Genomic DNA, 22,849 nt, shown 5'->3' on the forward strand with positions numbered 1-22,849 from the left:
ATCTCTAGAGCATTCATTGTTTTGCATTTATTTAGGCTATGTCTGGGCTGGTGCTCCTTCTTTCGACGGTGCTGCTGCAGACGGCCATCCTCACTTCGTTTGAGACAAATGCCTTGTGTGTGGGTGTGGCACTGCTTGCCCTATACCCTGATAATTGCAAAATCTTCCGCATATCATAGAGATCTTGGCGCCTAATGAATGTTATATACTTGCTGGACATACGGAGTGGCCGAGGCTATTATTAATGGCCGCAATAAGCTGCAGCCTGCCTGCAGCTGTGTTGTGCCTAGTCATGCCAGGGGGTGTTACGTGTTTGGTGTCGCCCGTTCCTAGCCCTTTGGTGTGTATATCAAGTTAATAATATAAACCGCTGGTCTATATTGTTTCGAGGTCTGTAACTTGGAGCATTGCATATCTACCCCTTCCTCTCGCCTTGCTGTTCCCGATCTTCCTCCTGTGGTGTGTCGCACGACCCTCCGGTGAAGCCTGCAATGCACAGAACTTAGGCAAGCTGCCCGGTACCCCTTGTAGTGCAGAAAGCTATAGCATTCTGGTCGCATCTGACTTGGACACCATTAGGATTACACTTCTAATCCTAAGTCAATGCTCCCCAGGCGCCCCCAGCTGCTCGGTACAAGTGACCAACTGAGGTCCTGCAGTGGAATAAGAAGGTGCAGCTGGAAACCGCAGCCACTTGCTAACGCAGCACTTGGCTGTATACCTGCGGCGGGCTCTCGGTGGCCCCGCCCTGGACTGCGCCTCTCCGTTCCACTCCTACTACTCTGCATCACGATTGTCTTTGCCCCAGCAGCTATGGAAGCCTTTCTTCGACCGGCCTCCGGGTACCCCGCACTTCTTCAAGCGCTGCAACGGGGACCCCTCAAAGTGAGCTCGCAGACCTTCTTTGCGCCTGGGGATGGCTTCCTCTGTGACAATTTCCTGCTTTCATTCATCTCATCCCGGGGCCATGTCCGGTACCGTTGAAGAGGGGAGTTATTGAGTAGACCATCAGCGTGGTAGGATCTTATATGGCGGTCAGTTGTATCTACTGTCCAATATGCGGTACATGCAAGCCTCTGAACTGCACTGGGCCCTTAGGAAGACTAGCAAAGTACAGTGGCGGCTATTCCTATGGCACCGCTGATTCACGCTTTTTCATTATTTATCCATGCTCTGGGAGGAAACAATATCACAACTTGAGACCGTGTAACCGTGTGCCTTCGTTCGGCCTCGTTAACAGGCTTACGGTGTTGTCGTTTTGCGTTCTCTTATCGTTAGTGTCACGTAGGATCATGCCTTGCCGGAAACCCGCCGGCTTTTCCTTATACTACCGCCAGACTTCTCCATCAATAATGTTGTGTCGCGTCTCCTCAGGTTTCTTTAGTGGGATCGGGAAACTGGGGGACTGCAGTGGGCAAAATCGTGGCGATGAACGCGAAGGACTCGCACATTTTCCATTCGGATGTCAGGCAGTGCCTTTAATTACGCAGCGCACTGCGTTGTACACGCCCTACACGCTTAGGTTTTGAGTACTTGAACTGAGTGGACTGCAGGGGCTTTCTCTTTTCCTGCATAATGTAATGTAATTTGCATCGTATATCTGTTTCCAGAAGCCCCCGGACAGAGTGCATACCTCAGGTACCGGGGGACTTTCTCTCTGAATGCCCTTACTGTTGCCTTCTTTCTGTGTCAACGTGTCCGCCTGCTTTCTAATGCTGCTTCTCCTCCTCATTTTCGTTTGTGCGAATTCTCTAGGTACGCATGTGGGTATTCGAAGAGGAGTGTGAGGGGCGCAAGCTGAGCGAGTGGATCAACAAGCACCACGAAAATAGAAAATATCTACCAGGTTTTCAGCTTCCCACGAACCTTCGTGCCATCCCATCCCTTACGGAAGCCTGCAAGGAGGCCGACCTCCTCATCTTCGTCATGCCCCATCAGTTCATCGAGGTGACAATCAAAACCAAAAAACAACTACCCCTTTCTTCGTTTTCCCCTTTTCTGACAATTTGAGTCATCCGTCCTCGTTTCGCTCCTACGTTTTCCACTGTTTCGGTGTTCCTGTCCTTGTACACCCTTCGCCGTCTATGATGTGCCAGTATCTTGTGTTGGCTTCTCTGTACAACGGGCACGGTGCACATGCAAATGCGTTAGTTCACTTGTGTTATTTTTGTTATTCTGCGCCCTAGCCATAGAGCGCTGCAACTACCCTGCTGTTTGTCGATTTGTACCTGTGGTGGCATTCATTCAACCAAGAAACAGTTGTTTCTTCTGGTTGTGGATGAATAATTTGTGTTCAGAAAACCTGTTACGAGCTCAAGAAAGCGCAGCTGCTACCGCCCCATGCAAGGGCGATTTCTCTCATCAAGGGCCTTGGAGTCAAGAAGGGATGGCCCATTACCTTAACGCATGAGATTGGTAATATTCTGGAGTTGCCCAAGCCTTGCATCCTCTCTGGTAGGTAAATAGAGGATACTTTTACAGTCTGGTGGGCACATTAGACGTCGCTTTGTTCCCGTTCCCCTCTCGGTGATTTTTCTCTCCTAACAAATTCATGTTTCCCTGGGCGGTTGCGCTTTCTGCCCTCCTCTTATCTTCGAATCATTCCAGAAACGGTTGCTGGCCTGATCTCGATCCACTGTGTTTCCTTTTCCGATTTTCGCCCCCTATTCTTCCCAAATTTTGTGTATAAGCTTGTAACCTCGCTTTCGCCTTTTTTGTATGCGACTAGGTGCGAATGTTGCTAATGACGTTGCTGCTGAAAATTTCGCTGAAGCAACAATTGGGCATCCAGAAGGCGAAGCAGAGACTGCTGCACTCTGGCAGCTCCTTTTCGACAGGCCAAACTTCAAAGTCAATGTGCTTCCGGACGTTGACGGGGTGGAGGTGAGGAAGGGTTGTTGCGTATGCACTGGTAATTGCTGTTAAGGGGACTATTGCCTGGAAACTCGCTGCTTCTCCAATTCGGCCTCGTTGATAGCATAGCACAGATTGGACCATCCTTCATGTTGTCGCCTACTGCGTCCGGTCTTCGAGACAGTATAAACCTAGTTCTGATGTGGCACACTACTTTTCTGGGTGTTTACTTGCCCCATTCTTTGTTGGCGCCAGCCGTAGACTGTTGCCACGGCCTCGGCTGCTGCTTCTGGATGGCAGACACACCCCATTTAGTACAGCCTTTCGAGGTGTACGCGTCTATTTTGTGCTTATATGTGTATGCGCCTGGTGGTTGCGAAGGTTTGTGGGGCCTTAAAGAATGTGGTGGCGGTTGCTGGCGGCATCTGTGAAGGAATGGGTCAGGGAACAAATGCGAAGGCAGCAATCCTCAGACTTGGCGTTGAGGAAATGAAGACCTTCATTATGCTCTTCTTTGGGGGGCTTCTAGCGGTAACTTACGAACCACTAATGCGCATGCTTTTTCCAGAGCACATAGTTTTTGTATTTTACCGTTTCTGCTTTTATATTGGGATCTACGGCTGATTCATGAACCGTGGCGTGCAGTAGTTGTATGCATGTGCAGGTACAGGTTTGTGATTGGTCCTCGAAGGGTGCTTTCGCCATTGGGTCTAGCCTAGCCTACTACGGGCATCTGTTACCAACTTCTGAACTGTGTCGTTGCTTACGCGTTGTGGGTTGCACAATATGTTTCTGTAACATCTGCCATCAGTTGCTGCACCACTTAGGGGTGCCCTGTGCATACTTTATCTCCTCAAATGCGCGGAAGGGCCTGAAAGGGCCACTATTAGAATCTACCTTCCCCTTGTCTTTCTCTTCCACCTCTTACGCACTTTCAGATCTGTTGCCCGTGCTTCCGCTGCAGGACACTCTGTATGACAGTGCGGGGTATGCCGACGTAATAACGACTGCCTTTGGAGGGCGCAACGCCCGCGTGTCCGCAGAATTCGTGCGGCAGGGCGGTAAAAAAAATTGGGACCAGCTGGAGAGCGAAATGCTAGCTGGGCAGAAATTGCAAGTGAGGAGCAGGGGAAGGGCAGCAAGGCAGACGAATGTGCCATTGACTTTGGCATTGAAATGGAATGCTTACTGGTTTCATGGCTGCCACTCCTGTGTGACTTTCTCGTCATTTTCCCCGCTAGTTGTCTCACCCCTTTAACCTCCTGGTGTGTGTCCGCCTCATCGCATGTTGTACACTGTGCGCTACATATTTGGGGCGATTCTACTCGCTACCGAATTTGCATCGAGCCGTGCCCTCTTGCAATTCAGCCCGTTCGCCCTACACAACCGTATCACAGTCTTTCGAGGATTTGTAGTAGCCAACACGAGCGTCTTCGAACGTATCCATTCTGTTTGTATGATAACACTCTAGGACATGCCTGTTGCATCATGCCCTATGTGTCCTTACATATGTTTAGGGCCCCGCAACGCTTGAACTGGTGGCGGAGGTGGTGCGTACCAACAAAGTAGAGCATTTGTTCCCACTCTTCATGGCAACACATGCTGTAGCGTTTCAGGGAGCAGATCCCCAGCTGATCCTCGATGTTTTTCGTACTTCCCAGCCCCGTACTATTCAAAAAGTGGACGACTGTGTTAAACTGAAAATGCCTACGGCTATAAAGGAAGCTAGGACGAAAATTGCTGCACGGATCATGATGGCCAGGGGGAACAGCTCCCACCACACTGCATATCACAGTTCCCATTCTGCCCTCCATGGAGGACAGCATGAGACTATTTGTGAAGGCACACGTGAGGGCATCCATGAATCCGTCGGTGGATCCCCTCAGGAGGGCTCGGGAAGGTCTCATCCGACGACCAGCCGAGAGGCTACGCATGGAATCTCGTAAATCTCCAGATGGGTGCGAGGTTGACGCGGCAGATACCACTGTACAGGCAGAGCTCAGTTGTGCAAGGGTATAACATTGCTTTCGAAGGAAGTGCAAAAAAGCAGCAGAACGATGGAAGCCCCGGACCATGTTAACAGTGCCATTATGTACCTCTCCAAGTCTCGCCGTGCCTCAGTCCGTCCAGAGGGCCCTCAGTTTTGTGATTCCGCGCGAGCAGTTGCACCGTGCCAAATTATATGCTTTAGTGTATACTTTTACGCAGTATCACTTCACCATTCTTGATAGGGGACAGTGAACAGCTTCTGTCATGATGGATACATTGCAATTGCACATGGGGCACCAGACTTCACAGCCGACGCTGGCCTCTTACTTGTAGATGCTGGCTCATTCGCACCAGCTTCTGCGCAGAATGTGACAATTTATTCCGGGGGCCTTGGCACATGCCGTCGCAGCCATCTCCTCCGGCGCCCACACTATCAAAGGTTAAGGGCTTTCACCCCTTACCCCTGCACCGGTCCGCTGCTGCGCGCCTCTTCAGACGAGGTCGAGGGCCCTAGAAATTCCAGGGGATGCGGGTTTGCGGGCTGCTGATACATGAAAGGGAATGGGCAGTCCTACTTGTCCTTCAGCTAAAACGCAGCAACGATTTCTGTGCAGTCCTTCCAGGAGTCTTTAATGTAGAGCATGAGGCTCCGAAGTGAAATATGCGGGACCCAGTGTTCAGCTCTAAGTGCTCCGGATCAAAACTGCTAGATAGGCGATTATGCATATTGGAGCGGGCCTTAAAGAGTGCAGTTTTACCACCAATTTCGCGCTGCCTCCTCGCAGCACCCAAATACCTGGCTCCTAGTTGGGGTTCTATTAGCCAAAGGGATGTACAGGTAAACTGTGTTGGTTGGGGTTCATGTGGAACGTCGTGGCCACCCAACTTTTACGGGCTGCGCGTCGCAATTCGCGCCATGTTGCGTAGCTAATTGTGTTGGCAGGCATACACTGCTCCTGTGGGCCAGCCCACCCACTGGCTTGAGTGGGGAGGGCTTGCGATTTACGGAAACGAAAGAGGCTAGCTCAGATAATGCAGATAGTGAGGAATAGTTGCACTTCTCCGCGTGCGCAGCGCAAGTGCTGACAGTCGAACGGAATGGCATCAGCGGAGCACACAGCGTAGGCGAATTACTCTGGAAGCTAAGCATCATTCACCTGAAAGCTGCCGTAATGTGGGCGCTGGATGATTAGTCCTGCAAGAGGCTAGCAAAGACATCCTCCTGAGGTGCCTGGTAGCTCGAGTGTCCCAAATACATGCCGCCGACAGTCGCCGATTGCCACGTCATGAGCACCGCAAAAGGAGAGCATCCAAGCACCTCGGTAGCTAATTCGATTGGCGGCTTTTGTTTGAATAAAATGACGGCTTAGAGATACGGATCCCTATCTGATGTTAGTTCAATATGAGCTTCTGGAAGAGAGTCAGAGGGTTGGCCGTCAATTCGCCATTAGCCGCAAGACCCACAGCAAATATCAATGGCACCATGCCGTAATGCAGTGTTGGGTGTAGCCATTTTTGCCACATGTGCGAACAGTAGTTCCAACCCTGCAGAAAATAACCCAGCACAGCAAGCAAAGTAAGGGAATTTAAGCCTTAAAAAGGAAAAGGGAGGCGTTGGCATCGAATAGGTTGCAGTAGTACATCAATATTTGTGCGAAATTACGCATGACCAACAGCGTATTCTGTGATACATGGGCAAAAAAGACACAAAAATCCAGACCGGAAGAACACTGGCAGCACCCCCTAGCAATACCTTGCATGCAATGCCGCCACTCATGCATAGGCAGGAGCCACGTGAGAGCTCGGCAGTGGCCAGCTTCACTGGAAACTAGAGTGATACATAGCACACCAACGAGGCAGACAGTATGCGTCAGGGTCTGTGTAAGAGTTACACTGAAGATCTTGAGGGTATCACAAATAATTATAAGCAGCAAACGAAGAGCTAGATGGCGATTTCTGCACGGTGGCTGGACTACTGGGAGGACAAAGAAGTACAAGGCTCTCACCATGGACACCCTATCATCCACAGAGTCTTTGCTGAGTGCTGCTCCCATTGTGAGAACAAGGAATTGGGAGAAGTCGTTGAAACCGTGGAAAAGACCTTGCAGTTTGCTGCAAGGGCCTTTTAAAGAGGCGTCTGAATTGGCCCTAGCTCCCAGTATTTGATACCGGATGTAGCATCTAATGGCTTTTACTGGGTAAAGAGCAGCCCAACATGACGATTCACTCAGGAAGGATCGAAAGCATACATGCATGGGCCCCGACAAAACAGGGCATGCATGCATTCAGGGCCTGAGGATCTGCAGGCGCTTCTGAGGGAAAAAGTTCGTGCACATTTCTTTCTAAATTCAAAACTAGAACTATTTTGGCAGCAGAGTATCAGCCGTCGAGCTGTTATAGAGGGAGATGGGCTCAACTGCATAGACGTAGCGTAATGCATTCCCCTGTTGACTTTCTTTTTCTTCCAAGACTGTATATGATTTTTATGCACGACCAGGAGCTGCTCTAACGAATTTCGAGCGCTGGCGCTGCAGTTTTAGTCAAAGCGTTGTTCGGTTCCCTTCTGTACAGCTGGTGCACGCTTTCCGTGCACCTCCTACTGGTACCTGCACAGCAACAGCATGCACAGTATCCATGAAAAAATGACTGGGCCAGCCGGCATTGTGGTAATCGGCTGTATAAATTCCGACATTGTGGCTTTCGTCTCACATCTCCCCCACGCCGGTGAAACGGTGTTCTCCAGCCCGCTAGAGGTGCATTTTGGAGGGAAAGGAGCCAACCAGGCTGCACAGGTTGCCCTTCTCTTGCAAAGTCGCAGTACAAAAAAAGGGCAAGAGGGCCACCAGTGTGCATTGGGTGATGCAAAACAAGTTTATCCAGGTCAACCATTCGGGCATGAGGACGCAGATGCACACGACCCAACTACTACACGAGGCAATACAACAAGCACGTGTGGTGTCGCGATGGTCGGAAGAGTTGGCAGAGACACTGAGGGCTCGAGCTTTTTGCGTCATTTTTCCTCTCTTGATATTGATACACGAGGCGTGTCTGTCGACTCGCACACTCGCACGGGCACTGCTTTGGTCACGGTAGCCAAGGGTGGCGAGAATACCATTGCGTATGTGCCTGGAGCCAACGCATTCATGAGCAAGGAGCATCTCGCGGAGCAGCCCGTGCTATCGTAATTGAACCCACCCTTCCTTTTGACTACCCTCAATCCTAACGTAGCTTATGAGTAGTAGGAGTACCCGGAACACCCACACTTGGCTGGGTCGTTGTGAACAAGCATTTGAAAGCTGCTTAGACCACCATGGAGGTGCACATTCAAGAATTCGGTAGGAATTGACCCATGGTTTGACATTGGCATGACGCGAATATACAGGGTCAGAATCACTTTGCGCATCTCGCTTTGGTTTGGTGTGCTGTAGGTTGCTGCAGGAGGCAAAGGTGGTAGTTTCGGAGAACGGGATTCCAGGAGAGGCTTCAGTAGAAGCTTTTCGCATTGCCAAGGGGGCTAATGCGCACGTATTAACCGTATTCACTCCAGCTCCAGTTGACCGCATCAATGCGGCGATCTGCTGCTTCACAGATTTCCTCCTTTGCAACAGTGTCGAAGCTCAAGCACTCCTAAAACTGTGGGGTGACACAACTGATCTCAGCGAACCAACAAATGAAATGGACATGGCACGCCTCTTGCATGAACGCATGCTGTATACGGCTTCCCAATTTGCTCATGGAGCACGGGGCCTCGCTAATGTCATCATCACGCGGGGGGCTAACCCATGCGTCGTTTTCGCAAACGGGAAGGCTATGCAAGTGCCGGTGGCACAGCACGTTCCTAGTGAACTTGTGGTAGACACAACGGGTGCGGGTGATGCTTTCGCTGGAGCCTTCGCCTACTTTTTGCTACTGTCACCGAAGTCCCCGGAATTGGCTGTGTCGCGTGCAACATACGTGGCGGCGCAGTCGGTGACAAAAAACGGCGCAGCTGAAAGCTACGCTGGAAGAGGTGATCTTCCTGAGCATCTCTTCCGGAACGATTAATTGGGAAATAGTCGTCTTAGCCAATGTTTTTTTGGTGATAGCTCTCAAACTCTTGAATACGCACCAAATTGTCCATTCAAAGGCACAATCGCACAGATAGACAAAAATTCAAGATTTACCATTTGTCTAGTAGTACCCAGCAAGTACAATATTATCAATCAGAAAATCGGCTCCGCCAACAGCAAGAATACCTGAGTTTCCCGTTGCAGTCCATGGTGAGATGAATTGTGAAATTTCTTGTCGTTACACTCTGGGATTGATTCCTCCCGCCGAGGAAAAAAAACCCACCACCACTTCCACCAAGTTGTGATGACGAGACACGAAAGAGTCCGCGATGTTGATGCACGTTGTTGTTCCTTCTCCCATCAATGGGTTTGCCGGCAATGAGGAGGCTGCGCAGGCAATAGCAGTTTTATGCCCTGATTCAACTCAGGGTAAGGCATCCAAAGGCAGCCTCTAAAACCAAAATTTTGCCAGCATACCAATGTTTCTGTTCTACAGATACAATAAAAGAAACGCCTTATGTGGCAATTCGCCTGGGAAGCTTGAGAAATGTTTGGCGCTGCTCCCCGTTTAATTCTAAACATCTGCCCACTGATGGCTTCTGGGATCACGAAATCAGTGTGCCACCTCTGAAAACATTGAGCAACGGGATTTCACCAAGGAATTCATTTTCTGAACTGCGGAGGTCTTGTGCACGCGAACTACTTGCGGAATACACCCCTATTGAATTACGAAAGACACATTATGAGCAAGTCACTCAAGGTAATTCGACGCATCGCGGCAGAAGTAGGTCGGGTAAAAGGTTCTTTGCAGTGCAAAAAAAACTTATTTTCCGGGTTTCTTTCGCAGCTGATGCCACGAGCCTCGGCGAAAAATCAGGCACCAAGCATTCCAAGCCGCGGCCGACAACCTGCAAATCGCTTCAGGTTGACATTTGTCCTTGCACTCACGTGGCAAACACAGTAATTCAAAAAAGTCACTATGGTTTGCATAAAAGCTGGTGTGAAATGAGAGGCTAACGAGTAGGCTGTTTATCTGAAGAGTAAAACTACACCTAGCGTTCCAAAGAGGTCTACGGCCACTGCACCCTTACGGAATGCAAAAATCCGCACTGGAGTTCGCCACTTGGAGGGCAAGTTGCATGCAGTTGAAGGAAACCAGCACTCCCGTAACTGCGACCTGCAAGATATTCCCTGTTGTCCAATTGCACGCATTTTGAAAGCATGCAGATGATCCCTAGCCACGCTACTCTTTCTTATTGCAAAATGCAACGCAGACGCCCCGAACAGTGGCCCCCGTAGCGGCAGTTCGCTACGCAGTTTATTATGAAGCAGTTCATTCGTTACAGCAGGCGAATAATTACTGGGGCGGGCACCTGTCAGGTCACGGCCTTGCATGCGGCTGGCGACGCATGAAATTTCTCGTCATGGCCGAAAACTGGCTTAGTTTGGCCACCTAACCGACATCTCGTTTCAGGCCTAAGGCCGCGAGACACAGTTGTACTAAAAACACTGACTCGAAATTATGAGGCAGGCTCCCAGACAATACTTAGCGAGCGAAATTAGCACAACTTGTCCTTTGCCGCCTGAAGCAGTTCGCGTCTAGCTCGCTCCCCTAACAGCTCAGGCTTCCCGGGGATAACCTCCACTATAAGGCGTCGAAGCTGTTGCTGTACCGAAACACTGGAACACAGGGGATGGCTTTGAACTACCATTTGCAGTAAAAGCTCGTGGCCATCGAAGATCTCCTGTTCGTCCTCCATGAGCGGGAACCTACAAATCAAGCACAAAAAGTAATAGCACATTGTCAATGCCTTCAGACTCTTCTCTGGCTTTGCAAGGTGGTGCATACACATTCGTTGTTGCTAGCCGTTCCTGCAGGCGCGCTCAGTCTTAGCTGGCAACTGTGCAGCGCTTCCCCTGCATGCGTTCCTCACCATGCCTCTAGGAGCTTTGCTAGCATTTCAGAGGCCTTCTCGAGATCTTGCTTCGGCCCAAACTGCACAAAGATCTTTAGAAGTGCACATGCAGCACAGTCAGCAACTGCTCTGCCACTTTCTGTGCGCAACAATGGACTTGAAAGGCACCGTTCAAGCGACTCAACTGCGCGCTGCAGAGAAGGGAGGAACAGCTCTGGATGTCTTTGTGCCAGAGCGCCTGAAGTCGAATAATGCAGAAGGGAAGTGCGGCAACCAATGCGCTTCTATTCCAGCCCTACTGCCATTTCCTCCAGTACAGAGAAGTAGAAACTGACTGGGCACCCATTCCACAAAAACTTTAGCAGACCATCCAATTTCAATAGATATAATGGGGCCGTTAGACGTTGGCTCTCCAACAAGAGCACCGCGCATCTTCCCTGCATGAGACTACTAAGGGAAGTCATGGATATGCGGGCACAAACACCCGTGCAGCTAACAAGAAACTGCCCCTAAAAGAGAATTGCATCCTTACCCATTCCGTACGCCGAAGCTGAAATAGCGAGCAAGTGGTCTTCATCGCTGATGTATTCGGGCTGCGAACCCACAGCCAGCAGCGCCCCCGGGAGGAAAACAGTGCTGTACTCCACCGTCCCTGAGGGGTCCCCGTAGTTTATAGCGTCGGCGTAAATGCAGAGCGCAGCAACCTGCGAATTCTCAATGTGGCAACACGCAAACGCAACTAGAGATATCCAGGAGCCGAATACACTTTACACATCAAGTATAACAGTCTGCATAACCGAGTTTTGGCACAATCGTTCCCGCCATACGCAGTTTCTCTGCTGCCGCCCCAAGGCTTTGCTGAAGGCTTGCCTCGGCGTGTACGGATGAACATATTACCTTTCCATAGTAGCTTGATTGCTCGTGTGCCAGGAGGGCGCCGTATGGCAGCCGCAAGTGCTCGTGAAAGTGCGGGAGGCATTCAGAACCGTACACCTAAAAGGCGAAACAATTCACACACGCAGCACTGAGCTGTTTTCAGAAAAAGCGCCGCCATCTCGCCAGTTGCCCTCGAAGCTGCAGCCCTCCTATAGCGACTGTGGCATGATGAAATCTAGCCACAGGCAGTTTCAGTGTACTTGCGTCACCCTAGATAGTAATGACCACTCGAAAAGCGAAACAAAGGAATCAACTTTGTGCTGCTAGACGCATGGTTCAGTGGATCGACAGCACGTGACTGCACCAGTAGTAGAAGACACATCGCCCAACAAGGGCAAACTGGGGGTGTCTTACCTTGAAGAAACTACCAGAACACTGCATCACGGAGTCATAGTAGGTGCTGCTGTCCTCCTCTCCTTCATCGTCGCTCAGATCCTGCAAATTCAGAAGCCAAGAGACCTCAAACAAATGAAGTAGCAGCGCCCTAAAAAAAGCCCTCCTTTTAGATCACCAGATCCAAAGGGGCTCCGCCATGCAGATAGAGGCCAGACTTAAAGCCCTAGAAATTCACAGACACTTACCTCCCAGTCATCGTCTTGCTGTTCCTTATTGGCGAGACGTTCGAACTCCCGTGTCAACACTCTGCACCAGACATTAGAGCGCCATTGTTTGCTGCGGCTCTAGAGGCAGCCTGTCCCTGGCACTTCAAGGCTTTAAACATGTCCCTCAATACCTTAAGCTGAGAAAGCGTGAGGCGTTTGAACTGGAGTCAACATAGGTAGGGCAGCGCAACATCGCTGTGTATGCAGTTATGTATATATGTATGCAGTTAGGTATGTATGTATGTATGCATGCATCTGTGTGAGTGTATTAGAGGGGTCGCGCGAGGCATACGGAAGCATGAGTTTGCCCATTCCAGCAAAAAGCTTCTCTAGCAACAGCGCCCTTTGCTGCTGCGGCACTTGGCATGCTTGCGGCAGCATCCCCTCCCTCTGCTTCTTCCCCTGAGCGCCAACTATTTGCGCCACTGCGGGAAGCATATGCTCAGCTGCGAGGGTTGCCTGAGATGGCAGCAGCTGCCCTTCGCCGCTCGACAAGAAAGCAGCAACCAGTTCCAATACAGCTGTTGCTGTTTGGCCTTGCTGTTCTGGTGAAGACTCTAGTGCAGCTAGGCATCCAGGCAGAGCCTGAAAGGATCCACACCACACATACGCACCCTACCCTTCTTGTCTGAACCCCCACACGAAAGGTTTACAAGATCCTCTCCTGCGCCCGAGCCGTCTACTGGTTCTCTGACGCGTGAGATCCCCCTGCACGTATATACATATATATATATATATACAAATTAGCCTGCTGCGTGCAGTGTTTGCTTCCCCTAACGCACATCGAACGCCTCGCTGCGGACAATGGTGAACTCCGAAGAGCAGCTCTCAAGGACGGCGGCAGTCCATTCGATGGCCAAGACAAGGGGTGTCTGAGCTCCACCAGCTAAAGCCAGTGCCCCTAGCAGCCGCAGAGCCGCGACGCGTTCCTCTACTGCCGCCTAAGGAAATGCAGGGAACCACAGAGAAAGGGCTTATTATACGGCGGCAGGGTGCACGTGCATGTCTTGCATGCAGCAGTCTCCTTCCCTCATCCCCCCTGTCCCGCCCCCCTCCTCCCGCAGCGCAGCCTGCTCCACGGAGAGAACTCGCGAGCAACGGATGCTGGAAGTGCTGAAATGTTGTCTCTGTTCAATCCCGCATCCGATAAGGCCAGAGTCGAGCTAGCGGTTGGTGGCAGCTAGCAAAATCTACAGCCTATGGACGAACACGTACTGTGTTGATGGAAATGATTGTTTGCTTGCCCGTCTTGTCCTGTACCCGAAACTGCGAGACTCCCCCTTCCTCGGACAGTTCCGCGCCCGCATTCAGCGAACCTCCCGCAGACCCCAACTCCTCGGTAACCCCCAGCTGAAGGCCAGAAGAATGCACATCGAACTCCAAGATTTGGACAGCAAACAGTCCCACGCGCTCCTCCCCCTGCCAGGAAGCCAGCCACCCCAAGCCTGGCCATGGCACTGTGCCCGTGCTGCATGCACCTGCCCTCACAGGAGGAGCAGCTGCTGGAGGCCTACGCCGAAAGCGCTGCTTTTCGCTCTGATGCTGATTCGACTTGCGGAGCTCTTTGGCGGAGGCCAGCACAAAAAAAAGACCCCAATACCTCGTGTGTGCAGTACTGCACCACCTACCTTGATGTCTGTCTTGGCCTTCTGCAAGACGATAGCCATGAGCGGCTGCATTTGATGCAGCAGCTCGGGGCCGCACGCTGGCGCAGCCACCGCGAGACACGACATAGCCGAACAGAAGACAGCCGAAGCTGCTGGAACTGCTTCGCAGGAGAGCATGAGGCGGTGGATGCGGTCAACAAGCCAAGGGGCATCCTGCACCAGAGAGCAGACAGCTTGGCATGCAGAGACGAGGCTCCCACGCAAGAAGACGCCACTGCCGAATAACAGCGCAGCAGCAACCAGAGGCCGCATGCAGCGGTGGCCAGACCGGCCAGGAGAGCCAACGCTCGCTACCCTTTTAGCCTGCAAGCAGCAGCAGACAGCAGCCACAACCCCTTTACCGGGCTAAAAACCTCCGTGCCCACGGCAGAGCCCAGATCCGCAGCGAACTCCACGGACGCCTGTAAGAGACAGCGGCCTGCATGCTCCTGCAGCAGCTGCTCCACTTTCTGATGCCCTGAGGGTTCTTCCCCCCCAAGAAGATTCCGCAGAGCCACTGCGAATGGCGGATAGTAAGGAATAAAGGAGGTGCCGCATGCCTGAAGTGAATGGACACGCGCTCTACCAAACTCAGCTCCCTTTTGACTCAGAAGGCGTCCTTAGCAGTTGCCAGCAGCACAACACGCGAAAATAGATGCAGCACAGCTCGCTTTGAGGAAAAAACGACTTCTCTCTAAGGCCCTTCCCCCCCTTCCCCTCCATCCGGCGAGGAGGCGCTATTCTCTCTTCGCTATTCTCTCTGGCCACTGCCAGCGTTCCACTGTACGCCGCGAGACAGCGTGGGCACAGCGGGTTTGTGTCATGTGCACGAAAATAAAGGCACCTTAGCCAATGCGGAAGCGAGAGACAGCGCGAACTCTTGAGTCTGCAGGTCCTCGCTTGAGCATCCGGCGATGACCGCTGCGGAGACAGCACGAAGAGGAGAGTACACCCGCGAAGGTGCTGCTTTAGAGTCCAGAAACTGCCCAGCAATTCCAGCGCTAGCTCTGCTATCCACCTACTCCCCCTTTTCACCCGCAGTATATCCCCCTTTCGCCCCCCTTAACCGATGAGGCAAAACAATTCCTTGGCTAAGAGAGTGCACGTACCCTGAGACAGAACACCATCCAGCTGGGGAACGACCTGCAAGTAAGCGCACACCACGAGCCTGGACCCTATAAGCGACATTTTACCAATGGCCATGAAATGGCATTGGTAAAAATACTTTTCCGTGCAAGGGGATCGACGTACGAAAGCCAGCGTCTGAGGAGACGGTTCTTCTCCCTCTTCGGGGGCAAGGCCCGAGAGAAAAGCCGCTAGAGCCAGAAGAGCCTGCCTCCGGCATCTAACAGACGGATCTGCAGCGCTTTCCTGTGAAAGCAGAGACAGCAGCTGCTCCCCGTGCTGCTGCTGCACCTTCCGTGACCACTGCTCGTCGTGCTGCAGCATCAGACCTAAACACTTCAGGCCCCCCCACCGCAAATGAGCAAAGGAGCTCTTCACGGCCGCCATGCAGGACGTTATCAGCTGAGATGGTCACACAACAACGCATTCTGCAGCTGGTGTATCGGGAAAGGGATGAACCCGCCAGCAGCAGCACTTAAGAAGAGCGCCCAAGGGAAGATTCACAAGAGACGGTGCACTCTGAGGCACCCTCAGGCCCCACCGCCGCTCTTGACCCTTCCCCGTACGGCAAACGGAAGAGGCAACACGGCAGGCAGAAGCGAGCATCAGCGTGCATACAGGCTCCATGAAATTTCCTAGCAAGGGTCTGCAGGTATCGTCATCCAGCAGCAGGCCCAGGAGCTCGAGGGCTGAGAAGCCGTAGCGGGGTTCCTCTTGCTCAAGCAAGCGCGACACAATTTTCATCAGCATCTCCATAACGTCAGGGCTCCCTGATGCACATAGAGGGAGAAGAAAGAGCTAGGGAAGCGTCAATGGGAGCCACGCGCAAGAATCCTGCTGGATAGAAGCGAGACACGCCACGGAGCGAGCAAACGACGAAGCGAAACCAGAGGGGGGAGGAAGGCTATGGGCGATAGAAGGAGCCACACAGAGTAAAATGGCACCTACAGAGGAGGCAAAAAATGCACAGGAAAGAGCGTCTCTTTTTCCCTTAATTTATGTATGAATGTGCGTAATAAGGAGGGAATAGCCGTCGTTCAATCGACTGAGGATTCGCCAGGGACTGCCGTCGGGAGGCAACAGCCGGCAGACTGTGGGCACACACACCTGGCGAAGCAGCCTCAAGCTGGGGGTTTCTGGGGGCACCCTGATCATGACCAGGATTGTCGCACAAGGCTGCTGCAGCCTCTGCCATGAGCTCGAGAGCAACGGAATGCAATGTCTCTTCAGGAGTCTCCTCCTCCCTTGCCTGGGCCTCCCACCCTGCTGCGTCCTCCAAACCAGCAGGAGCAGCCACCGCTGCATCGGCCAGAATCAGCAGTAGGTCGTTCACGAGCGGTAGATGCTGAGGCGCAAACAAAGGAGCACCGGCAGCAAAGGGTTCGAAGGCCTCCAAAAGCGGCTGGACAGGCACTGCGCTGTGCAGAGCTCTCTCCTGTGGCGACGCTAGAAGGCGCATGTTCTCACGGCTAAGGGCAGCTATCGCAAAGTGCAGCAGCGGCAGGCTGGTGGCTTATGAAAGCGAAGGAAGCGACAGCCCATGCACCTTTCTTGAGAATTTAGGGGCACCCAGAAACGCGGCCGCTGCGAGCTGCAGGATCATCTGCAGCGCGTCTTCACCAACTGTTGCGGATTTGGACAGGATAGCCCTGACGCTCTCTAACAGCAGTGAATGATGGTCTTTGAAGAACTGTGAGCCTCTCTCCGCTAGCGAGAGGAGCGGTGCCAACAACTCGGGACGAGGCAGGCGGGTAACCAGCTGCAAGACCGTTGGGCAAAGAGAGCTGTAGGCGGCTGTTGCTGCCTTCTTGGCCTCTTTTGCCTGTACGCTGTCAGCCTTCCACCGGACTGTCCTGCATCACCGTCGAGCAGCAGCATCGAGACAGAGACGCGGCAGCAGCACTCGGCAGCGGCGGACGCATGCAGCGCGAGGCGTAGAAGCGGCTCTTACTGAGGAGCGGCGAGTGCATGCTGCAATTCGCTCAAGGGAAAGGAGTAGGGCTCTGAAACTCTGCAGAGGCCCCTCACAAGAAAAAAAAACCCGAAAAACGGCGTAGACCCCACAGGCTGACTCTGACTCACCGAACAAAGAGAGTGGCGAGGGCCTCTTCTGCAGCCGTGGCACTCTGCAAACAAGCCTCAACTAGACAGGCAGCACTATTGCGCAGCCCCTTTACGCCAGCGTACAGCCACGATGCGTCAGAGTGCTCTATCGAGCTGCAACACGGGGGCTTAATTCTTGAACTGCGTCAACTCACACTTTGATAGAGACAACATGTGCAAAAATGCGATTGCGCAGACTGCGCATGAAGGATTTGAAATTAAAGGTGCTGCTGCGGGAAGGGGCCCGCCTTGCCCTCCTAGGCATCGAGACATCATACTCGTACCTCGACCTCTTGCTTCTGAAACGTGATATTCAGTTTTCTGACGATTTGAGGGGTGTAACGGACATACACCTCGGCCTCTGTGGCTTCCCCCAGTCGGTCCAAGAGCAACCATAACACGCATTCGTCTTCCTTCTGTCGCTCCTGCTGCTCCTGCGACTCCAGCCACTGCATGACCAGCCCGAAAGGCACCGTCTGGCTAATGCTCGCTATGCAGAAACACCCCGAACAAGCAAAGATAGAGACCTAAGGATTCGGTAAGAGAGAGAGAGAGAGCCCATCTTCATGGAGTGTACGAACATCTGCAGCCGCCAGAAGCGTGCAAGCTTGGGCATTTCACCGGCCCGAATAGACTGAGCTGAGCGCTACTTTGAAATCTGTGAAAACGGTGGCCTCACTTGTTGAGGGCAAGTGACGCCACAGTTCTCCAATGGCCTCAGCTGCAGCTTTTCGGAGGATCAAGGGGCTACCAGAAGAGAGAGCGCCGACGATATTTTGCATTACAGCCTCGATTAGCTGCTGCTTCTGCTGGGGGTTCGCGGCGAAGCTTTTCAACTTGCTGTGTGCATACCGACGCAGCAAGACGGCGGCCAGCTGCCCACTAGACACATCCAACTCTGATGTTGACGCTGCGGCTGCTGTAGCAAGGGCAGGCAGCAGGTGGTCCAAGGGAGACTTGTTGAGCAGCTCCTCTGCGGCTCCGCGGACGGCAGTGTCCGCTGATTGCAGCTGCAGCAGAATCTGAATATCAGCACAGCAATCTGCACAGAGAAGATAACGCCTCGCTCCGCCGTGGGCAGCGCTGGCCTCCTCAGCAGCCAGGTTTATTAGGGCATTCGCTAGAAACGAGAGGGCTCATAAGGGTAAGATCAGGGTTGGGATGCAAGGATCTCATGAGCAAGTATGTACATACACACACACACGCATGCAATACATCATTACATGCGGTGCGGTCGCTTGTGTGCGTTGGCAGGGATGAATTTGGGGGACGATGAAAATGCAGAGCGCGCTATTTCAGTGCCTGGACGGCCCCACATGGTATGACTGGCATGAAAATTACAGAGCAAGAAGGGTAGACCGACGTGGAGGGAAACACGTGAAGGGGGGAACGCGGGTTACGGAGGGTGAAGACTGCTGCGGCAGGAAACGCAGGTGGTCTCACCTCCTTCATGGAGTTATTGGTTTGGTTTGCAGGTACCGACATTTGCGGCATTCTGAATTGGGTGTGTGTGCGTGTGTGTATGTGTGTGTGCGTAGGTGGGATTAGGCGGGAGAAGCGGACAAGTGTGATGTGGAGAGGCGTGGCGCGATACACTTCAAGGAGGCCAAGGAAGCTGACTAATCTTTGCTAAGTGTTCGGCGGAGCAGTGGCAAGCTGCTGCAAGAGTAAGAAATAAAGAAGGCGGGGCGAAGGCTGGCACGGCTATTGTAAAAGGGGGCAAGAGTCTGAAAGATGACGGTGCCGCGTGCAGAACCTGGGAACTTGATGAGCATTTCTCACATACATTGCACTACACCCTCTTTAATATAAGAAAGCCGGGAACTGCGGAAAGCTGAAGGCAGCAAAAGTCGGGAAAGGCATAGCACGCGGCAAGCGTATTGCTAGAGTGGGGTGGGGCCTCGCTCCCTCAGCCCCCTGCAGAGTGGCAGCACTGGAATGTCGGTGTTGGAGGGACCACCGAGGGAACCACTGGCGTTTTGTTTGCCAAATCTATGCCCTAGCGAACGAAAACGAGGCTGCCGATGATCCAGTATTCTGAAGGACGCTGGGGAGGATCACACTCGCCGCTATGCGCATGAAGGGAAAGACCTGAGGCATCCGATCCCGCTGCCGCTGTCTGAAGGCTCCTAGCCTAAAACGACGGCCTTCGAACCATGCGAGATTTGCAGCAAGAATGCAACACTGGGAGACATTGCGAACTCTGCCCGAGGTGCTGCAACGCTTAAGGACCACTTCGTTGCCGGCCAGCGTGTAGTTTGGCAACTTGTCTAACACCGCTCATAGTCTGTCGTAGTATAGCTACGTGTTGGCTGCGCAGTTTGGCTGGCTCTAGCTTCTATGCAGGAAAAGTAGGAGGAATCTCGAACTCCAGGAGTGAACGTGCGCCTGTCTGCCAGCCATCTCTCTTTCCAGATCTGTGCATTGTGCAACAGTCCATCTCGGGCTCTTCGAAGAGGGATGCCTTTAGCTCCAAAGTAATGCACAATGGATAGACAGAGAGACAGAGACTGTCCATATAAAAAGTACTTCTCAACCTGGTCTCCCCTCTCGAAGTTCCAGAGGTAGGGCTTTGCGGGGTATGCTGCACTTAAGTACTTTGTACCATACTACTTTAATAAAAAAAGAGACAAAATTTGAATTATTGGCTTTCGTGTCAGTATATTGTTTACTTCAGAGAGGTAGTAGCTCGATTTGACAAGACTCAATGTTGTTGACGTGTGCTCTACTTGCGGTGTACAACTGACTGTGAACATCCGGCATGCATTAAAGGGGGAGCTACGCCTATCTTAGATGTCTCCCTCCCCTGACGCCTTTATACTAAGCGGCGCAGGCAAGCTGCTGAGAGAATTCTTCTGAAAAACACTCAATGGCCTTCTATTACGTTCGTCAGGAATATAGAGGTACGGGGCTCACTAAGGGACCTCAGATAACGCGTGAGAGTTGGTAGCAGCCCATGGTTTTACATGCTTCCGCTACCCGCTCATCCACTGAGTGTGGATGCAGTGGGCCCTCAGGCTTCTTGCTGCAGCTATCTGGTTCCGATTCAGGCATTGGGTCATTCGATAATCCAATTTTCTTTGGCAACTGGCTAGAAAAAAAATCTAACGATGAAAACTAAGGGTAGGTCCACTCCTGTGGGGGCTGCAGAGGTGTGCGTGCAAGGTAATGTAAACTGGTAGAAATGTATGATCTGTCAGCGGACAAAATATCCATAGATATGTCGCTGAGATTATACCGACCAAAAACAATGGTGGCATTAAGGATGAAGAAGAGCCCGATATTTTGTCACCTGATTGGAAATATTCTTTGCCTGAAACTTCTTACCCCCAGAAGAAAAGAATCGAATGCCCAATTTAACATGTCTATTGGAGGGTGAAGCATTCTGACGGCAGCTCTATTCATTTGGACTAAGCCGTCTGCCTGCAGAGATTACTGCATTTGAGCCCTTCACACAAGCGCTTACCCATTGATTTATGCTAGACTGAGCTACATAGCAAGCTTGGGGATAACTGAGAAAGCTGAAGTAGGGTATTCCACCAATAGATCTGTACATTGAGAAGTAGGACGCTTTGGATAGCAAAATCCACAACGCGGTCAAGTGGCTGCATTTTCACTGACTCGTCTGATGTCTTGCTTTGGGCGGTGAAGGTTGAACAGCGACTCAATAGGTGAACAACAGAATTGGCGAGGTTTTCACAAATGGACTATCTACGGTTACAGGAGCAAATGAGCACAAGATGTGCGGTTTTGGCAGAAAGGAAAAGCCAATTCAAACCTCTGTAAGCAAGGTTTGCTGACGGACGGCAAGATGCGAGGGTTGGCAGGGCCACGGCAGTTACTGTTACTTTGAGTCATACTTACACCTCGTTAGATGGTTCGCGAGCCATGTGTTGGACCCGCGCACTAGAACGTAATCCTAGGTGTGCCATGTGTCACCCAGTGGAAGGCCCCCATGGGGCCACAGCTGAGCTTGGTAGTGATTAGTGTGCCAAGAGGCGCCAAGAAGAGGCAACTTTACATCTGTTCAACACCGCTCACTCCATCTACGATAAGCAAGGTACATTTGGCACTTCAACAAGATCAGGCAGAGTCTCCGTGCAGGTGGCTCGGGAGCGCAGAAGGGAAACAGTTCTAAGAAAGCGTCCTTTAGTAGCTCTGCAACTGGTTTTCTTTGGGGAATCCCATTGAGCTTGGAGCTTAGGAACAGTAGGATTGAGCAAATTCTCGAGGAGGAGTTTGCGTGTGAGCAAATTCTCGAGGAGGAGTTCGCGGATGTGCTACATAAAGACGACCTGCCAGCAGGTTGGTTACCTGCTGGTCGCACACCGTCTGAAGTTAACCGCTGGCTCAGCCCCCAAACTATGTTCCGCAGTATTGAAAGCCCCCACGGCATGCATAGAAGATTGAGCGACAGGCGGACGATTTGATAAAAATGCTGTATGCAGGGATCGCCAAATGCCTTTCGGCATAGACCCATATAGTTGTCGAATGATGGTACGTGCGTTTATGTAAGCCTCTGAACGTTACTATTAATTTTAAGCCCCCGATGTTTGAAGTGAGCGAAGGACTTGACAAATCACACGGATGCACAGTCTATTCGGCATTTGACTTCGCAGACGGTTTCCTACCAAAGCTCACCAACCCTAATGATTGGCACAAAATTCAGTTTCACATGTGCACTTACAGACTCGAGTATACCTGTGTGCTCTTTGTACTTTTCATTGCCCCGCTAAACTGCATTGTCAAGTAAGCCGTCATTTTAAAGAGCTTGTCTAGGAGGGCTTGATGTCTTACATGGACGACGTGTTAAGAGTCAGCCGAAACTTTCACGAGCACCTACGGTGTGCGCTTCAGCTGTTGTGGGACACGCAGTGGTACTTAAAGGCATGCAAGCATTTTTCTTGCAATAGAACATTTGCATTCCTGGGGTTGCTTGTTTTGTCTGGATGAATTAAGCCACGTCCGACAAAGTTGAGAAAATCAAAAGCGTGGCCTTTACCTGTGCAGCCTAGTAATGACGTTGCGAAGTTCTATGACAATACCTTGTTGCAAAATTTCATTTCGTGATTTGCTAAGACCGCTGCTGCCCTGACCGATATGCTTACGAAAGCACAGTCTACGGCGTGGAGAGAGAAGGTGGATGCTACAGCGAAGACGTTTCTCGGCCGCCTTCGACCTCCTCCGATACTTGCACTACCCTATTATGAGCATGCCTTTTTCCTAGCAACCGAGGCCAAGGCTGTAGCAATGGGTGGTATAATCTCCTGACATGCTGGCTCTCCAAAATATCAAACTACTGCTTGTTATCCTAATCGCTTGACTAGAACCGAGGAGCGGGGTCCTTCGAGGAAAAAGGAACTTTATGCACTGTGGTGGACACGGTTATCAGTCTTTTTTCTGTGTAACCCAGAACTTTCAGGGCATTGATAGCCCTGGAGGTGTCCGACGGCTTAGGTGGCCTTGTATATCATGGCTTTTCAGTTAAGTATACTAAGGGCATCAACAACGCAATTCGCCAACGCGCTCTCGCGACTCCCCAGTGGTTCAATACTTTGCAGCGCAATCGCTCTTTTGAGTGAGGATTTGCGGTGTTAATCGAATTTGCGTGCATCCTATGCTTCGGCTAC

The 22,849-nt window shown here is 51.8% G+C and overlaps 4 protein-coding genes across 4 annotated transcripts; 2 read left to right on the top strand and 2 right to left on the bottom strand.

The window, feature by feature from the left end:
- The first annotated feature begins 741 nt into the window (after positions 1 to 741).
- Positions 742 to 4,799, top strand: LOC34620830 (glycerol-3-phosphate dehydrogenase 1-like protein). Its single transcript, XM_026336191.1, has 8 exons — positions 742 to 885; positions 1,375 to 1,464; positions 1,756 to 1,947; positions 2,298 to 2,454; positions 2,729 to 2,883; positions 3,235 to 3,384; positions 3,818 to 3,970; positions 4,371 to 4,799. Exons 1-8 carry the CDS (start codon positions 814 to 816, stop codon positions 4,797 to 4,799), a joined length of 1,398 nt encoding a protein of 465 aa, XP_026191976.1. The 5' UTR covers positions 742 to 813.
- Positions 4,800 to 6,234: 1,435 nt separating this feature from the next.
- Positions 6,235 to 6,896, bottom strand: LOC113147044. The gene is made up of 2 exons (XM_026336190.1): positions 6,849 to 6,896; positions 6,235 to 6,387 (listed from the first exon to the last, which is right to left on the bottom strand). The coding sequence occupies exons 1-2, from the start codon at positions 6,894 to 6,896 to the stop codon at positions 6,235 to 6,237; spliced, it is 201 nt and encodes a 66-aa protein (XP_026191975.1).
- Positions 6,897 to 7,463: 567 nt separating this feature from the next.
- Positions 7,464 to 8,886, top strand: LOC34620829 (ribokinase). Its single transcript, XM_022734063.2, has 2 exons — positions 7,464 to 8,023; positions 8,271 to 8,886. The coding sequence occupies exons 1-2, from the start codon at positions 7,464 to 7,466 to the stop codon at positions 8,884 to 8,886; spliced, it is 1,176 nt and encodes a 391-aa protein (XP_022589838.2).
- Positions 8,887 to 10,821: 1,935 nt separating this feature from the next.
- On the bottom strand, positions 10,822 to 18,713 carry LOC34620828. Its single transcript, XM_026336211.1, has 20 exons — positions 18,663 to 18,713; positions 17,899 to 18,241; positions 17,504 to 17,709; positions 17,199 to 17,242; positions 16,663 to 16,969; positions 16,224 to 16,461; positions 15,735 to 15,886; positions 15,243 to 15,518; positions 15,101 to 15,134; positions 14,836 to 14,912; positions 14,354 to 14,551; positions 13,974 to 14,165; positions 13,561 to 13,695; positions 13,128 to 13,286; positions 12,638 to 12,930; positions 12,325 to 12,385; positions 12,098 to 12,178; positions 11,705 to 11,800; positions 11,340 to 11,511; positions 10,822 to 11,045 (listed from the first exon to the last, which is right to left on the bottom strand). Exons 1-20 carry the CDS (start codon positions 18,711 to 18,713, stop codon positions 10,822 to 10,824), a joined length of 3,339 nt encoding a protein of 1,112 aa, XP_026191996.1.
- Between the last annotated feature and the right edge of the window lie 4,136 nt (positions 18,714 to 22,849).

This window comes from Cyclospora cayetanensis, unplaced genomic scaffold (genome assembly GCF_002999335.1).
Source record: "Cyclospora cayetanensis isolate NF1_C8 unplaced genomic scaffold, CcayRef3 CcayRef3_contig_97, whole genome shotgun sequence".
In the NCBI taxonomy this organism is placed as follows: Eukaryota; Apicomplexa; class Conoidasida; order Eucoccidiorida; family Eimeriidae; genus Cyclospora; species Cyclospora cayetanensis.

What these genes read in the sequence shown, in the direction of transcription:
- LOC34620830 (XM_026336191.1), top strand. Translation starts at nt 814, where the DNA reads ATGGAAGCCTTTCTTCGACCGGCCTCCGGGTACCCCGCACTTCTTCAA. An exon ending in CGCACATTTTCCATTCGGAT is followed by an intron (nt 1,465 to 1,755) that starts GTCAGGCAGTGC and finishes CGAATTCTCTAG; the next exon opens with GTACGCATGTGGGTATTCGA. An exon ending in CGGACGTTGACGGGGTGGAG is followed by an intron (nt 2,884 to 3,234) that starts GTGAGGAAGGGT and finishes GTGGTTGCGAAG; the next exon opens with GTTTGTGGGGCCTTAAAGAA.
- LOC113147044 (XM_026336190.1), bottom strand. Translation starts at nt 6,896, where the DNA reads ATGGGAGCAGCACTCAGCAAAGACTCTGTGGATGATAGGGTGTCCATG. An exon ending in TGGATGATAGGGTGTCCATG is followed by an intron (nt 6,388 to 6,848) that starts GTGAGAGCCTTG and finishes TATTTTCTGCAG; the next exon opens with GGTTGGAACTACTGTTCGCA.
- LOC34620829 (XM_022734063.2), top strand. Translation starts at nt 7,464, where the DNA reads ATGCACAGTATCCATGAAAAAATGACTGGGCCAGCCGGCATTGTGGTA. An exon ending in GCGGAGCAGCCCGTGCTATC is followed by an intron (nt 8,024 to 8,270) that starts GTAATTGAACCC and finishes GGTGTGCTGTAG; the next exon opens with GTTGCTGCAGGAGGCAAAGG.
- LOC34620828 (XM_026336211.1), bottom strand. Translation starts at nt 18,713, where the DNA reads ATGCCGCAAATGTCGGTACCTGCAAACCAAACCAATAACTCCATGAAG. An exon ending in GCACGGAGGTTTTTAGCCCG is followed by an intron (nt 14,166 to 14,353) that starts GTAAAGGGGTTG and finishes TCTCTGGTGCAG; the next exon opens with GATGCCCCTTGGCTTGTTGA. An exon ending in AGGCCAAGACAGACATCAAG is followed by an intron (nt 13,696 to 13,973) that starts GTAGGTGGTGCA and finishes TCTGGCCTTCAG; the next exon opens with CTGGGGGTTACCGAGGAGTT.